Raw genomic sequence first — 17280 nt, 5'->3', positions numbered from 1 at the left:
AGATGAACCGCAATGGATGTACGGTGACAGACACACCTCTGAGTACATTAAGGGCGTGCATGAGTTTCTCGATGCGGCTGAGGCAAACAAGCATAATGGTTTTATGTGTTGTCCATGCACTAAATGTGGGAATACGATGTCTTACTCTAACCGAAAAATCCTTCACACCCACCTGCTTTACAAGGGTTTCATGCCACACTATAATGTTTGGACTAGGCACGGAGAAATAGGGGTTATGATGGAAGACAGCGAAGAAGAAGAGTACGATGACAACTATGTGCCCCCTGAATACGGTGATGCTGCAACGCGGGGAGCTGGTGAAGATCAAGAGGCACCAGACGATGTGCCCAATGATGCTGCAATGGGTGAAGCTGCTGAAGATCAAGAGGAACCAGACGATGTGCCCGATGATGATGATCTCCGCCGGGTCATTGTCGATGCAAGGACGCAATGCGAAAGTCAAAAGGAGAAGCTGAAGTTCGATCGCATGTTAGAGGATCACAAAAAAGGGTTGTACCCCAACTACGAAGATGGCAACACAAAGCTCAATACCGTACTAGAATTGCTGCAGTGGAAGGCAGAGAATGTTGTGCCTGACAAAGGATTTGAGAAGCTACTGAAAATATTGAAGAAGAAGCTTCCAAAGGATAACGAATTGCCCGACAGTACATACGCAGCAAAGAAGGTCGTATGCCCTCTAGGATTGGAGGTGGAGAAGATACATGCATGCCCTAATGACTGCATCCTCTACCGCGGTGCATACAAGGATCTGAACGCATGCCCGGTATGCGGTGCATTGCGGTATAAGATCAGACGAGATGACCCTGGTGATGTTCACGGCGAGCCCCCCAGGAAGAGGGTTCCTGCGAAGGTGATGTGGTATGCTCCTATAATACCACGGTTGAAAACGTCTGTTCAGAAACGGAGAGCATGCCAAATTTATGCGATGGCACAGTGAGGACCATAAGAAAGACGGAAAGTTGAGAGCACCCGCTGACGGGTCGCAGTGGAGAAAAATTGAGAGAAAGTACTGGGATGAGTTTGCAAAGGACCCAAGGAACGTATGGTTTGCTTTAAGCGCGGATGGCATTAATCCTTTCGAGGAGCAGAGCAGCAATCACAGCACCTGGCCCGTGACTCTATGTATGTATAACCTTCCTCCTTGGATGTGCATGAAGCGGAAGTTCATTATGATGCCAGTTCTCATCCAAGGCCCTAAGCAACCCGGTAACGACATTGATGTGTACCTAAGGCCATTAGTTGAAGAACTTTTACAGCTGTGGAATGGAAACGGTGTACATACGTGGGATGAGCATAGACAAGAGGAATTCAACCTAAAGGCATTGCTGTTTGTGACCATCAACGATTGGCCTGCTCTCAGTAACCTTTCAGGACAGACAAACAAAGGATACCATGCATGCACGCACTGTTTAGATGACACTGAAAGTATATACCTGGACAAATGCAGGAAGAATGTGTACCTGGGCCATCGTCGATTTCTTCCGACCAACCATCAATGTCGAAAGAAAGGCAAGCATTTCAAAGGCGAGGCAGATCACCGGAAGAAGCCTGCCATGCGTACCGGTGATCACGTACTTGCTATGGTCAATGATTTACACGTAATCTTTGGAAAGGGTGCCGGCGCACTAGCTATTCCGAATGGCGCTGAGGGACACGCACCCATGTGTAAGAAGAAATCTATATTTTGGGACCTACCCTACTGGAAAGACCTAGAGGTCCGCTCTTCAATCGACGTGATGCACGTGACGAAGAACCTTTGCTTGAACCTACTAGGCTTCTTAGGCGTGTATGGAAAGACAAAAGATACACCTGAGGCACGGGAGGACCTGCAACGTTTGCACGAAAAAGACGGCATGCCTCCGAAGCAGTATGAAGGTCCTGCCAGCTACGCTCTTAGGAAAGAAGAGAAATAAATCTTCTTTGAATGCCTGCTCAGTATGAAGGTCCCGACTGGCTTCTCGTCGAATATAAAGGAAATAATAAATATGCCAAAGAAAAAGTTCCAGAACCTAAAGTCTCATGATTGCCACATGATTATGACGCAACTGCTTCCGGTTGCATTGAGGGGGCTTCTACCGGAAAACGTCCGATTAGCCATTGTGAAGCTATGTGCATTCCTCAATGCAATCTCTCAGAAGGTGATTGATCCAGAAATCGTACCAAGGCTAAGGAGTGATGTGGCACAATGTCTTGTCAGTTTCGAGCTGGTGTTCCCACCATCCTTCTTCAATATCATGACACACGTCCTAGTTCATCTAGTCGACGAGATTGTCATTCTGGGGCCCGTATTTCTACACAATATGTTCCCCTTTGAGAGGTTCATGGGAGTCCTAAAGAAATATGTTCGTAACCGCGCTAGGCCAGAAGGAAGCATCTCCATGGGCCATCAAACAGAGGATGTCATCGGGTTTTGTGTTGACTTCATTCTTGGCCTTAAGAAGATAGGTCTCCCTAAATTGCGGTATGAGGGGAGACTGACTGGAAAAGGCACTCTTGGAAGTGACTCAATAATATGCAGGGACGGATATTCTTGGTCTCAAGCACACTACACAGTTCTACAGAACTCTACCTTGGTGACCCCGTATGTCGATGAACACAAGAACAGTCTGCGCTCCAAACACCTGGAGCAGTGCGACGACTGGATTACATGTGAACACATAAGGACTTTCAGCAGTTGGTTGGAAGCACGTCTCAGAGGTGACAACACTGTTTGTGATGAGTTGTACTTGTTGTCCAAGGGACCATCTTTGACTGTATTGATTTACAAAAGATACGAGATAAATGGGAATACATTTTACACGATTGACCAAGATCAAAAGAGCACCAACCAAAACAGCGGTGCCCGCTTTGATGCAACAACCGAGAAGGGAAAGGACACATATTATGGTTACATAGTAGACATATGGGAACTTGACTACGGACAAGATTTTAAGGTCCCTTTGTTTAAGTGCAAATGGGTCAATCTGTCAGGAGGCGGGGTACAAGTAGACCCATAGTACGGAATGACAATAGTGGATCTAAAAAATCTTGGGTACATTGACGAACCATTTGTCCTAGCCAATGATGTGGCACAGGTTATCTATGTGAAGGACATGTCTACCAGACCGAGAAAAAGAAAAGATAAGGAAGCGAATACATCATACGATGAGCCAAAGCGCCACATAGTTCTTTCAGGAAAAAGGGAGATCCTGGGAGTGGAGGGCAAGACAGACATGTGTGAAGATTATGAAAAGTTTCATGAAATTCCTCCCTTTAATGTCAAGGCTGACCCAAGCATCCTGATAAATGATAAAGATTATCCATGGTTACGACGCAATAAGCAAATGACTGATACGTCTCCAACGTATCTATAATTTTGATTGCTCCATGCTATATTATCTACTGTTTTAGGCAATATTGGGCTTTATTATCCATTTTTATATTATTTTTGGGACTAACCTATTAACCGGAGGCCCAGCCCAGATTTGCTGTTTTATGCCTATTTCAGTGTTTCGAAGAAACGGAATATCAAACAGAGTCCAAACAGAAAAAAAATCCTTTTTGGAACGTGATTTTCTCACCGAATAAGACCCAGGAGACTTGGACTCTACGTCAGAAGATACGGGAGCTGGCCACGAGGGTGGGGGGCGCGCCCCCCTACCTTGTGGGGCCCCCGAAGCTCCACCGACGTACCCCTTGCACCCATATACCCACGTATTCTAAAACTTCCAGAACGGAGATTAGATCGGGAGTTCCGCCGCCGCAAGCCTCTATAGCCACCAAAAACCTCTCGGGACCCTGTTCCAGCACCCTGCCGGAGGGGGGATCCTTCACCGGTGGCCATCTTCATCATCCCGGCGCTCTCCATGACGAGGAGGGAGCAGTTCGCCCTCGGGGATGAGGGTATGTACCAGTAGCTATGTGTTTGATCTCTCTCTCTCTCTCTCTCTCTCTCTCTCTCTCTCTTGTTCTTGATTTGGCACGATCTTGATGTATCGTGAGCTTTGCTATTATAGTTGGATCTTATGTTTCTTCTCCCCCTCTTCTCTCTTGTTATGGATTGAGTTTTCCCCTTGAAGTAATCTTATCGGATTGAGTCTTTAAATACTTGAGAACACTTGATGTATGTCTTGCCGTGCGTATCTGTGGTGATAATGGGATATCACGTGATTCATCTTGATGTATGTTTTGGTGATCAACTTGCGGGTTCCGCCCATGAACCTATGCATAGGGGTTGGCACACGTTTTCGTCGTGATTCTCCGGTAGAAACTTTGGGCACTCTTTGAGGTTCTATGTGTTAGTTTAGTAGATGAATTGAGATTGTGTGATGCATATCGTATAATCATACCCACAGATACTTGAGGTGAGATTGGAGTATCTAGGTGACATTAGGGTTTTGGTTGATTTGTATCTTAAGGTGTTATTCTAGTACGAACTCTAGGGCTGTTTGTGACACTTATAGGAATAGCCCAACGGATTGATTGGAAAGAATAACTTTGAGGTGGTTTCGTACCCTACCATAATCTCTTCGTTTGTTCTCCGCTATTAGTGACTTTGAAGTGACTCTTTGTTGCATGTTGAGGGATAGTTATATGATCTAATTATGTTATTATTGTTGAGAGGACTTGCACTAGTAAAAGTATGAACCCTAGACCTTGTTTCCTATCATTCCTATACCGTTTACGCTCACTTTTACCGCTCGCTACCTTGCTGTTTTTATATTTTCAGTTTACAAAAACCTATATCTACCATTCATATTGCACTTGTATCACCATCTCTTCGCCGAACTAGTGCACCTATACAATTTACCATTGTATTGGGTGTGTTGGGGACACAAGAGACTCTTTGTTATTTGGTTGCAGGGTTTCTTGAGAGAGACCATCTTCATCCTACGCCTCCCACGGATTGATAAACCTTAGGTCATCCACTTGAGGGAAATTTACTACTGTCCTATAAACCTCTGCACTTGGAGGCCCAACAACGTCTACAAGAAGAAGGTTGTGTAGTAGACATCAAGCTCTTTTCTGGCGCTGTTGCCGGGGAGGCTAGGTAAGTGAAGGTATATCTTTAGATCTTGCAATCGAATCTTTTTGTTTCTTGTTTTAGCACTAGTTAGTTTATAAAAGGAAATTACAAAAAAATGGAATTGAGTTTACCTCATATGCTTCATCCTTTTAATGTCTATCTTGAAAATAAGGATTCCGATAATTGTGCCAAAGTGTTAGAAGAAGAATGTATTAAAATGTTTGGCACTAAATCCTTGGATGACGAGCATGATTGCAATGTTGTCAGTATGAATTCCTTGAATATCCATAATGCTAATGATATGCAAAGTCACAAGCTTGGGTAAGCTATGTTTGATGAAGATGATATTTTTTGTCCCCCAAGCTTTGATGAGCAAATTTACTATGATGAAAGCATGCCTCCTATTTATGATGATTATTGTGATGACACATATGCTTTAAAGAATAATGATAACCATGAAACTTGTCATCTTGATCTTAATTTTCAATCACATGATAGCTATTTTGTTGAGTTTTCTCCCACTATTATTCATGAGAAGAATTTTGCTTATTTGGAGAGTAGTAAAATTTTTATGCTTGTAGATCATGAAAAGAATGCTTTAGGTGCTGGTTATATTGTTGAATTCATTCACGATGCTACTGAAAATTATTATGAGGGAGGAATATATGCTTGTAGTAATTGCAATAATATCAAATTTCCTCTCTATGTGCTTAAAGTTTTGAAGTTATGCTTGTTTTGCCTTCCTATGCTAGTTGATTATTGTTCCCATAAGTTGTTTGCTCACAAAATGCCTATGCATAGGAAGTGGGTTAGACTTAAATGTGCTAGTCATATTCTTCATGATGCTCCCTTTATGTTTCAATTTTTATCTTTTATGTGAGCATCATTGAAATCATCATGCATAGCTAGGGGCATTAAACGATAGCGCTTGTTGGGAGGCAACCCAATTTTATTTTAGTTTCTTGCTTTTTGGTTCTGTTTAGGAATAAATAATCCATCTAGCTTCTGGTTAGATGTGGTTTTGTGTTTTAATTAGTGTTTGTGCCAAGTAGAACCTTTGGGAAGACTTGGGTGAAGTCTTTATGATCATGCTGTAAAAAACAGAAACTTTACCGCTCACGAGATTAGCTTCAACTTTTTACTGGAGAGTGGTATTTAGTTGATTCTTTTTGCAGATGATTACTAGACAAATTCCTCAGGTCCAATAATTTATTTTAGAATTTTTGGAGTTCCAGAAGTTTGCATTAGTTACAGATTACTACAGACTGTTCTGTTTTTGACAGATTCTGTTTTTCGTGTGTTGTTTGCTTATTTTGATGAATCTATGGCTAGTAAAATAGTTTATAAACCATAGAAAAGTTGGAATACAGTAGGTTTAACACAGTTATAAATAAAGAATGAGTTCATTACAGTATCATGAAGTGGTGTTTCGTTTTCTTCGCTAACGGAGCTCACGAGTTTTCTGTTAAGTTTTGTATTGTGAAGTTTTCAAGTTTTGCGACTGGTTTGCGCAGGCGCTCGCGCTACTGGATGAGCGGGTGCGGCTGGGGGGCGGCGGCCGGCTGGCCACCACGCTCTGCGGGCTGGATGAGGCGCTGGGGGGAGGTATCCCCCTGGGCAAGCTCACCGAGGTCGTCGGGCCCTCGGGGATCGGCAAGACGCAGGTGAGACGCTCCGCTTGAGGATTTTGCATCCAAGCGTCGCTGTGTAGCGGTGCTGTAATCATATGAGCTTTTGCCGCTGTATATGCAATGTGGGCTTGTGTGTTTTTGAATGCCAACTAATTCCTGTACCCCTATGCAACAGAGAAGTAGAAGGAGGACGTCGTGTATTCATATTATCTGTCAGTGCGTTACTAATTTATTGTGGGCTAATTGCTGCTTACTAGTAGGGATTTAGACCTCATGATTTCGGTTCGTTAGTCAGAATTTTTCGTTTGAATTATAGAGACGTGTTTTTGTGAATGCTTTTGTTAACCATGTTCAGTTCAAAGACACATTCATGTGGGTCACTTGACAATTTTCCCTCCCTAGTGAATCCCAAGTATGTTGATTTGATATGTCAAATTTAAACCATTTACTTTCTCATGAGTAATTGAGTTGCTTTGTTTTACAATTAGTCTCTATAAATTTGCTGAAAGGTTCGCACACTCTGTAGTTTTGTCTGAAGCTTGCGCTGTTAGCAACGTTACCAGAATGCTATGGGGGCCTAAACGGTCGAGTTGTGTATATTGACACTGAATCCAAGTTCTCTTCACGGAGGTAGCTTAGTTCCATCTTACTACTCCAAAGTCCCAAGCATGTCATTTAAGAAGTATGTGTAGTGATCAACCTTCATGATATGTTGCAGGATGATCGAGATATGTCAGAAAAGCTTTCCTCAAATATTTAGGCAAGAAGGCTTAGCACAAAAGGTTGTTATAATTCATCTTCTAGTTACCTATACCAGGCAATGCTTAATCTTTCAGTTTAACATTATACATGACTTCTTCGGCTGTTGTGTCAAACCTTCTATTTTTTGTGCAGATGGCTGGCAGGATCCTAGTGATGCGACCAGCATCATTATCTGATTTCACAAAGAGGTATATTTTTCTGACACTCAACCAGTGGATTGTGGAAGGCTGATGTCTGGTGATTGTCGTTATGAGGTTCCATGAATAATAGAAAACTTTCATTAACAATTCTTGAAATACTCCTCTTTTGGCCAATATAGTGTGGCCATTGTTTTCACTATAATTTTGTTGGATGCTCCTCAAAATTTACATGTAAAAGAAATTCATCATGCTGCACAAAACGCTTGAATATTCTTTTTGATGTTTTTCTCGCCCTTCTACAGTTTGGAACAGATGAAGGTGACTCTCCTCCAAAATGATGTGAAGTTACTCATTGTTGATAGCGTGGCTGCTTTCATGTCATCGTAAGATATGCACACCAGGTTTTTTATTTATTTGCTTTTGACTTCACACAATGATAGGGTTTTTTAAGTATGAGGAGCCAATGGTAGTTTCCACAGTGAGTTTTTCTCAGTTGCTTAGCATATTCCATGTTTACAAATTTAGAAAGTCATCTGGCTTAACATAATAACTTTAATCAAACACTGGGTTGCCAATTCATTGCTATGTGCCAAACTGTTGATAACTATGAATCTCTGTCTTACATTACTGAAAACTTTGAAATACTAAATTATCGAAAAAAAGGTCGAGCCAATACTAAGCCCTTGGCAGCATTTTTTTTAATAGAATGGCTACCGAAAACAGAAGGGTGAACAGCTTGCACACCCACAGAACTAGCCAACAGAGTGTTGTTTGGTTCTTGAAATATTAAATTATCACAAGTTCTTGAAACATGGCCAGAGCTTTGGTGGAGTGTTAACATTCCGAATGGTGTGCATAGTTTCTTTTATATACAGCTATGAGTTAAATAGCTGTGCAGTGCTTTTTATAACTATTGCTCATGGTCTCAACTATGAAGACTACTCTTTTAAATAGCTGACAAAGGTCTTGGACTACGGTACTAGTATGTACTGGTTCGTTGTTGCAGTGCTGGAGGCTTGTGCTGAAGTGTGTAGTGGTGCTTTAGCATGAATAATTATCATGTTTTAAGATCATCTAATTATTGCATGCTAGTTGTTTCTTCTTCTACTATGGTTCATTTTTTGTTAACAGTATAATATTTAATTTTCTAATATTCTACTTCAACATACATGTGGCAGGGAGAACGAAAGAGGTACAACAGGTTTCACACAACACCCTCTAAGATGGGCTCTTTCATTTCTTAAGTGAGCCTCCTAGATCCTAAAATTCATAGCATTCCTTCTACATTTTTTGGTTACACTGTTGATTCTGCTGAAGTGCTTTGGGTTTCCTTTCTGTCCTGCAGGTCTATAGCAGAGTTGACAAGAATTCCAGTTGTAGTTTCAAACCAGGTCCGCAGCCAAAGTAATGATGATGGTTATCATTACTCGTTTGAAGGTTTGTACTTTGTTCCAAGGAAACATATTATCTGTTGGTCATCGTGAACTTTATTTAATGTTCCTATTAATCCTCTGCAGTAAAAAGGATGGGTGATGGCGATGGTGCTGAAAGACTCGAATCTCATCTTGTTGCTGCTCTTGGAATCCAGTGGGCTCATGCTGTAACTATCCGTCTAGTCTTCGAGTCTCACTCAGGTTTGTATGCTTACTTGTATCATTAATCAACTTACCTTTTATCTTAATCATGTAGTCTACGACTGTTTGAACCTACACAACAAGTGCCAATACAGTTTGGAAAGCATTTCTTTTAACTGAATACAGTTTGGAAAGCTGTTAGTGAGCAATTCTGTTTTTTCAGCGAAAATTGTCTGCCTTTTGTTTTTACAATGAGATTAACTAGAGGGGTTTAGGCGAGTGAAACAAAACCAGTTTTCTAGAAACCAATTGCAGGCAAGTTTGGGATCTTTAGTTGGTAACCCACCTGTTCCTGTTGTTTTTGGGACCCTGAGCGACACAGTCAAACCTTGATAAAAAAGAGAGGTTCTAAGAACCTGTTGAAAACCAGCTGCTCGTTGAATGAGTAGAATTAACTAAAGATGCCACTCAGCATAACTATTTTTACTGCATGCATGGGTTGAGACAGATTGGCCAAACCCATTTTTGAACAGCCATAGCCATAGTCAAACCTGAGGAACTGCAACATTGCTTATTGGCTTTTCAACTTTTGTAATAGCTGTAGCTGGAATTCAGTAGAACTATTTGAATTGTAATATAGCGAATTAGCGGCAGTTCTGGTAAAAAAATGGTAGGAATACACATAATTATGGATTAACATCTTTGTGTTACCAATGATGTCAAAATGCCTGCTGTCTCTATGTTCCCTTTCTACTTGATCTCTTTTATTCTTGCATGTAGGTTTATGAAACCACAAAGCAGTGTTGCATTTATTGTTCTGCTATTTTTTATGACCGCTATAAATTACGTACATTGCCCACAGGTCAGAGGTTCATCAAGGTGGCGAAATCACCCATGTCTCCAGCAGTAGCATTTCCTTTCATTGTGGAATCATCAGGCATTACATTACTAAATGATGAAGGCATTGATGTGTCAGGTCCTGAGATAACCTCGATTCGCTGTCAAGGTACGATTCATATTGTTGACACACACTAAGCTCGAGACTGCAGTCTTCTTTCGATTAGTTGTTCTAACAGACACCTTTCTCAGGGCAAAATTTGTTGGGTCCGTTACCACTTGAAAACTGAAGATGATTTCACAGACAGGTGTGCTTGTGGGTCGGCAGGAGATAGTCAGAAAGGATCTTAAGTATGCTGCTGACAGTGTTTATGCTCCTTCCACTTGTCATGACAGAAAGCGGAACCAAGCAATGTACATAGTAGACAACTACTGTTCCTTCGGAACCACATGCCTGGTTTTATATTAAAATTTCCTTATTTGTTTATGTTTCTGGATGGGGATTAGTTGCTAGAGATATAACTCTAATTTTCTGCGTCTAGTTGATGCCCCTAGTATTTATAGTGCACTTATATGTGTATTTGCCTATAGTGTTCTTAAATATCTAGATAACTTGGTAGAGAGTGTTAGATTTATGAATCTAAAAAATGATTTTGAGAGGTTTGCAGATTATAAAAACTACCTTATTTCAGTGTGAAATAGAGTTTATGAGGTGACACCATGCAATTTCTCCTTAAAACCCCTCTTCCACTTCGCTTGTTGGAAGTGCTCGTTTCTTGGTCAACATAGTTCTTTTTTCACATGCATCTGGTATTGAGACCATACCATGATACCGACTGTAATATACTCCTACATGTTTTTATAATACAAACTTATTAATATTGTCGTGTTGCTTGTTTGTTTTCTTACGCAAGGAACTAATGTAAGCTGCCTAAATTGTGTACCCAACTTGGAGGTACAAGCAACTTAATAAACCCTCTCAAATTGGCCTGAAACCGAGCTTCTAAATATAGGCTGATATGACTCATATATGAACATGTGTGGCTTGTCGATACCGATATAACATATCATTTCAAAAATTCATTTGCACACAATTCGATCGGCATGACCAATGTTTCACACTATATCTTCACATATATGTAGATGGAAGGTATTCTTTCCTTTCTAAAACATTGTAAATAATATTATACATTTATGAAGTCATCAAGTTATCAGACTTATGCATAATCTTTATAAGGATACATGTCTAACATACTTTCGAATGTTACATTAAGGATTGCACGAGTCTTTCTTTCTTTCCAAATCAGAGCTAGTTATAACACATGGATTCACTTATTTGTTATGCTCAAGCACTTTTATTGTGCAGTTTATTTGTTGTAACGAGGCACCATATGGACAAGAATAACTTAAAACACACATATATTTTCCAGCTGCAACTATATAGACATATATACTCACTCCGTTCCAAAATATTTGAATTTTTAGGTTTGTCCTAACTCAAATGTCCTCAAGTTTGACCCAGTTTACAGAAAAATACTAATATCCACAACATCAAATATATGTAATATGTTTTTTGTATGTTGAATCTAATGAAACTTATTTGGCTTTGTAGATGTTTATTTTTCCATAGATTTGGTCAAACATAAGAAGTTTGACTTAAGAAAAACCTAGAAGTTCAAATATTTTGAAACGAAGGGAGTATCATATAAAATACGGCGAAGCCAAACTTTCCTGAAAACCATCCTCTAGTTAATCCTCTTGAACACAAGCCAACCTAGCAAGATATTTTGGTCTCCACCCGCTGATTCTGAAACAATATATTGCGTTAAAAATGATGAATGTGCTAGATTGCTTGCAACGGCGTGAGACCGGTTCTCAGATTCTTATGTGTAATATTTTGTTATATCGCAGTAATTATTATTCACTGCATTCATCATGGCATCATTCGTGCAATTTGTATCCGTTCTACCGGAATTATCCGAGTGTTTTATAAAACTTGTGGCCTTTCATAGTTATCATTTCTCCCTTTGTCTCCGTTGACCTTTATCAAATCAGCACACCTGAAACCTAGCCTAAACCCGGACTGCCTGATCACGACCGGAGGGTCCAAATAGCTAAAAACCCTTCCAAATCTGCTAGCTACTATATATAGCAGCTTCCTCTTTGCCAAATCAATGCAACCCTAGTTTTTAGGTGTTGGCCAAATAAAAAAAAAGGGAGAAGGCCCAAGAAAAAAAAGAGAAAGAAAAAAAAGAAAAAAAATGAGAGAAAAAGAGAGAAGGGACAATGTTACTATCCTTTTTCCACACTTGTGCTTCAAAGTAGCACCGTGATCTTCATAATAGAGAGTCTCCTATGTTGTCACTTTCATATACTAGTGGGAATCTTTCATTATAGAACTTGGCTTGTATATTCCAATGATGGGCTTCCTCAAAATGCCCTAGGTCTTCGTGAGCAAGCGAGTTGGATGCACACCCACTTAGTTTCTTTTGTTGAGCTTTCATACATCTATAGCTCTAGTGCATCCGTTGCATGGCAATCCCTACTCCTCTCATTGACATCAATTGATGGGCATCTCCATAGCCTATTGATTATCCGCGTCAATGTGAGACTTTCTACCTTTTATCTTCTCTCATAACCCCCATCATATACTTTACTCCACCCATAGTGCTATATCCATGGCTTGCGCTCATGTATTGCGTAAGGGTTGAAAAGGCTAAAGCGCGTTAAAAGTATGAACCAATTGCTCGGCTTGTCATCGGGGTTATGCATGATGAGAACATTTGTGTGACGATATTGAAACATGGACTAACTATATGATTTTGTAGGGATAAGCTTTCTTTGGCTATGTTATTTTGATAAGACATAATTGCTTGGTTAGCATGTTTGAAGTATTATTGTTTTTATGTCAACATTAAACTTTTATCTTGAATCTTTCGGATCTAAATATGCTAAGAAGCATTCCACACCAAAAATTCTATTTTTATCATTTACCTACTCGAGGACGAGCAGGAATTAAGCTTGGGATGCTTGATACGTCTCCAACGTATCTATAAATTTTTATTGTTCCATGCTATTATATATATATATATATATTCTGTTTTGGATGTTTAATGGGCTTATTTATACACTTTTATATTATTTTTGGGACTAACCTATTAACCGGAGGCCCAACCCAAATTGCTGTTTTTTTGCCTATTTCAGTGTTTCGCAGAAAAAGAATATCAAACGGAGTCCAAACGGAATGAAACCTTCGGGAGTGTGATTTTTGGAACAAACATGATCCAGAGGACTTGGAGTGGACGTCAAGCAACCAACAAGGAGGCCACGAGGCAGGGGGCGCGTCCTCCACCCTCGTGGGCCCCTCATGGCTCCACCGACCTACTTCTTCCTCCTATATATACCTATGTACCCCCAAACCATCAAGGAGCACCACGTAAACCTAATTCCACCGCCGCAACCTTCTGTACCCGTGAGATCCCATCTTGGGGACTTTTCCGGTGCTCCGCCGGAGGGGGCATTGATCACGGAGGGCTTCTACATCAACACCATAGCCTCTCCGATGATGTGTGAGTAGTTTACCTCAGACCTTTGGGTCCATAGTTATTAGCTAGATGGCTTCTTCTCTCTCTTTGCATCTCAATACGAAGTTCTCCTCGATTCTCTTGGAGATCTATTCGATGTAATCTTCTTTTGTGGTGTGTTTGTCGAGATCCGATGAATTGTGGGTTTATGATCAAGATTATCTATGAACAATATTTGAATCTTCTCTGAATTCTTTTTTGTATGATTGGTTATCTTTGCAAGTCTCTTCGAATTATCAGTTTTTTTGGCCTACTAGATTGATCTTTCTTGCAATGGGAGAAGTGCTTAGCTTTGGGTTCAATCTTGCGGTGCTCGATCCCAGTGACAGTAGGGGAAACGACATGTATTGTATTGTTGCCATCGAGGATAAAAAGATGGGGTTTATATCATATTGCATGAGTTTATCCCTCTACATAATTTCATCTTACTTAAACCGTTACTCCGTTCTTATGAACTTAATACTCTAGATGCATGCTGGATAGCGGTCGATGTGTGGAGTAATAGTAGTAGATGCAGGCAGGAGTCGGTCTACTGTCACAGACGTGATGCCTATATACATGATCATACCCAGATATTCTCATAACTATGCTCAATTCTATCAATTGCTCGACAGTAATTTGTTTACCCATCGTAATACTTATGCTATCTTGAGAGAAGCCACCAGTGAAACCTATGGCCCCCGCGTCTAATCTCCATCATATTAATCTTCCGTCAACAAGCTATTTCTATCTTTGTTTAATTTGCAATCTTTACTTTTAATCTTTATCATAAAAATACCAAAAATATTATCTTATCATCTCTATCAGATCTCACTTTTGCAAGTGGCCGTGAAGGGATTGACAACCCCTTTATCGCGTTGGTTGCAAGGTTCTTATTTGTTTGTGTAGGTGCAAGGGACTTGAGCGTGGCCTACTACTGGATTGATACCTTGATTCTCAAAAACTAAGGGAAATACTTACGCTACTTTGCTGCATCACCCTTTCCTCTTCAAGGGAAAACCAACGCAGTGCTCAAGGGGTAGCAAGGAGGAGCGTGCGAGGGCCTCTTCTATTCTCAAGCTCCAATAGCATGTGGAAGACAATCCCTTATAAAGAGGTCCAACTCCTTCTCCACTAGCGAGGTGGGACTAAACTTCCTGTCGGTGTCAAAACCGGCGGATCTCGGGTAGGGAGTCCCGAACTGTGCGTCTAGGCCGGATGGTAACAGGAGGCAAGGAACACGATGTTTTACCGAGGTTCGGGCCCTCTTGATGGAGGTAAAACCCTACGTCCTGCTTGATTAATATTGATGATATGGGTAGTACAAGAGTAGATCTACCACGAGATCAAGGAGGCTAAACCCTAGAAGCTAGCCTATGGTATGATTGTTGTATGATGAAGTTGTCCTACGGACTAAAACCCTCCGGTTTATATAGACACCGGAGAGGGTTAGGGTTACACAAAGTCGGTTACAATGGTAGGAGATCTCGAATATCCGCATCGCCAAGCTTGCCTTCCACGCCAAGGAAAGTCCCATCCGGACACGGGACGAAGTCTTCAATCTTGTATCTTCATAGTCCTGGAGTCCGGCTGAAGGTATAGTCCGGCTACCCGAACACCCCCTAATCCAGGACTCCCTCAGTAGCCCCTGAACCAGGCTTCAATGACGACGAGTCCGGCGCGTAGATTGTCTTCGGCATTGCAAGGCGGGTTCCTCCTCCAAATTCTTCATAAAAGTTTGTAAACACCAAAAGTAGTGTCTGGCTCTGCAAAATAAGTTTCCACGTATTGCCATAGAGAGAATAATATTAACACAAATCTAATCTGCTGACGTATTCCGCAGCGTGACATCACACTACGGCCAAGCCTTTATTCGAATCGTTTTCACTTTTCCACCTCAGCGTGTTTTGTGAGGCGGTTTCCTTGGCACGTCTTGTCAAAGCAGAGATCGTGTCCCCTTTATTTACGGGATTCTCATCAATACAGACGTGAGTAACCCAATCGTGCCCGTTAGCATGTCTTCTCGATTAAAGGCGAGTCCCAAACGGTTACGGGGAGGGCTCCTGGTATTCAACCTCTTATAAAGAGACCAGGGCCTTACTCCTTTTATCCAATCTTAAAATAAGTTCGCCCGTCGCCTCGAGTTCCAACACCCTAGGCTCCAGATTCCAAGCGCTTCGAACCTTCGACAATGTCCGGTTCCGACCTTCAAGGCCGATGGATGCCCTCCTCTGTCACGGAGGAGGACGTGCTAAAGTTGAGAAAGGCTAAGTTCTTGACCGCCGAAATTTCGCATAGGTTGCCTGCTCAAAGGCAGGCTATTCCCAGTCCCCGGCCCGGTGAGAGCGTAGTGTTCATGTCTCACTTCCTTTGGGGGTTAGGCTTCCCGATGGATCCCTTCGTGAGGGGGCTGATGCTCTATCATGGGCTGGAATTTCATGACTTAGCTCCGGAGTCCATCCTCCACATTTCCTCATTCATCGTTGTGTGCGAAGCGTTCCTCCGTGTTACTCCTCACTTCAGATTATGGCTCAAGACTTTTGGAGTGGAGCCGAAGATGATCGAGGGACAGCACGCAGAGTGCGGAGGCGCTGTCATAAGTAAGAATGCTGATGCTCCATGGCCCGTGGGCTCCTTTCAAGAGGAGCTCGTCTTGTGGCAATGAGAGTGGTTCTATATCACCGCTCCCAGGAGTGCCAAGTGGGTGGCGCCTCCTGCCTTTCGCTCGGGTCCCCCACCACGGCTAGCATCATGGGTCAACAAAGAATTAGATTGGGGGTTATCCAAAGACGTGCCCTTGTTGCAGGGCCGCATTAGGGATCTCTTAGAAAGAGACCTCAACCTGGTCAAGGTGAAGCAGGTCATGCTGATTCGCCGAACACTGCCCGGCAAACATCGCTCCCTTCATCTGTGGGAGTTTAATCTGGAGGGACCATGAGCTCTCCAGCATTTTTTGGGCGCAACGCCCGTGGAGATGTATAAAATGTTCTTCGGATCACAAGCAATGTGTCCGGATTTGACCGAGGACGCAGGTTTAAGCTGCAATCGCACGGATACTCAAGTATGTAACCTTGTGCCCGGACTCGCTATCCGTAAAATTGTCATAAATTCGCCCCTAAAAGAGCTGTCCTTTTAAACAGGAGTGGATAGCGAAGGCAAAGCTGATCAGGTGTCTGGCTCCCCTTCCTGAGACCTGGCCGGATCCCATGCTAGTCAGGATGTTGAAGATCGTGCCCTTGGAGGGAAGTGAGGGGGAGGACAAGGAAACTATGGCCTCCTCGAAGGAGACTGCTCCGAAGGGAGGAACCGACAATTCCTCTCCTAAGGGGAAGAAGAGGGCCGCCTCTGACGACCCGGAGACCATGGCCTCAAAGCGGGGGAAAAAGTCCTCGTCAGAGGGTCCGACGCCGGGGAGATCCTCGGCCGAACTACGCCCTCAAAGGGATCAGCCCTCCAGCGAGCCGTAAGTAGAGAAAGATTTTCCTTTAGAGGGATGAGAGAAATCCTTGCTTTTTATCTGAGAAGATTAACCGAAATTTTACTTTGTAGCTCGGACCTCAGCCCTTCTCAGCAGAGCTCGTCTTCGGGGGATCTTCTTCCGGAGATGATGGAGAGTGGAACGCCTCCCCCTGCCGTACCACCTGGCGAGGCGGGCGACCCTGAGGTGTCGTCGCGGAGGGTTTCTCTGAATCCGGCAGGGGTGGAAGGTAGCCATATGTCCCCCCAAGGTTCTCCGCGTCCGGCCTT

General features: G+C 42.4%; 1 protein-coding gene across 1 annotated transcript; it reads left to right on the top strand.

Moving 5' to 3' along the window:
• Nucleotides 1-1659: 1659 nt before the first annotated feature.
• LOC123103406 (DNA repair protein RAD51 homolog 2) lies at nucleotides 1660-10599 on the top strand. Its single transcript, XM_044525328.1, has 11 exons — nucleotides 1660-1686; nucleotides 6541-6690; nucleotides 7184-7287; nucleotides 7376-7439; nucleotides 7552-7607; nucleotides 7862-7942; nucleotides 8738-8803; nucleotides 8905-8996; nucleotides 9077-9193; nucleotides 9996-10139; nucleotides 10223-10599. The coding sequence occupies exons 1-11, from the start codon at nucleotides 1660-1662 to the stop codon at nucleotides 10258-10260; spliced, it is 939 nt and encodes a 312-aa protein (XP_044381263.1). The 3' UTR covers nucleotides 10261-10599.
• Nucleotides 10600-17280: the final 6681 nt, after the last annotated feature.

This window comes from Triticum aestivum, chromosome 1A (assembly GCF_018294505.1).
Source record: "Triticum aestivum cultivar Chinese Spring chromosome 1A, IWGSC CS RefSeq v2.1, whole genome shotgun sequence".
Lineage (NCBI taxonomy): Eukaryota > Viridiplantae > Streptophyta > Magnoliopsida > Poales > Poaceae > Triticum > Triticum aestivum.
Note: the sequence above shows the minus strand (reverse complement) of the source record. Positions and strands in the feature narration are given on the sequence as shown.

What these genes read in the sequence shown, in the direction of transcription:
- LOC123103406 (XM_044525328.1), top strand. Translation starts at nt 1,660, where the DNA reads ATGGCGCTGAGGGACACGCACCCATGT. An exon ending in AAGAAGGCTTAGCACAAAAG is followed by an intron (nt 7,440 to 7,551) that starts GTTGTTATAATT and finishes TTTTTTGTGCAG; the next exon opens with ATGGCTGGCAGGATCCTAGT. An exon ending in TTATCTGATTTCACAAAGAG is followed by an intron (nt 7,608 to 7,861) that starts GTATATTTTTCT and finishes GCCCTTCTACAG; the next exon opens with TTTGGAACAGATGAAGGTGA.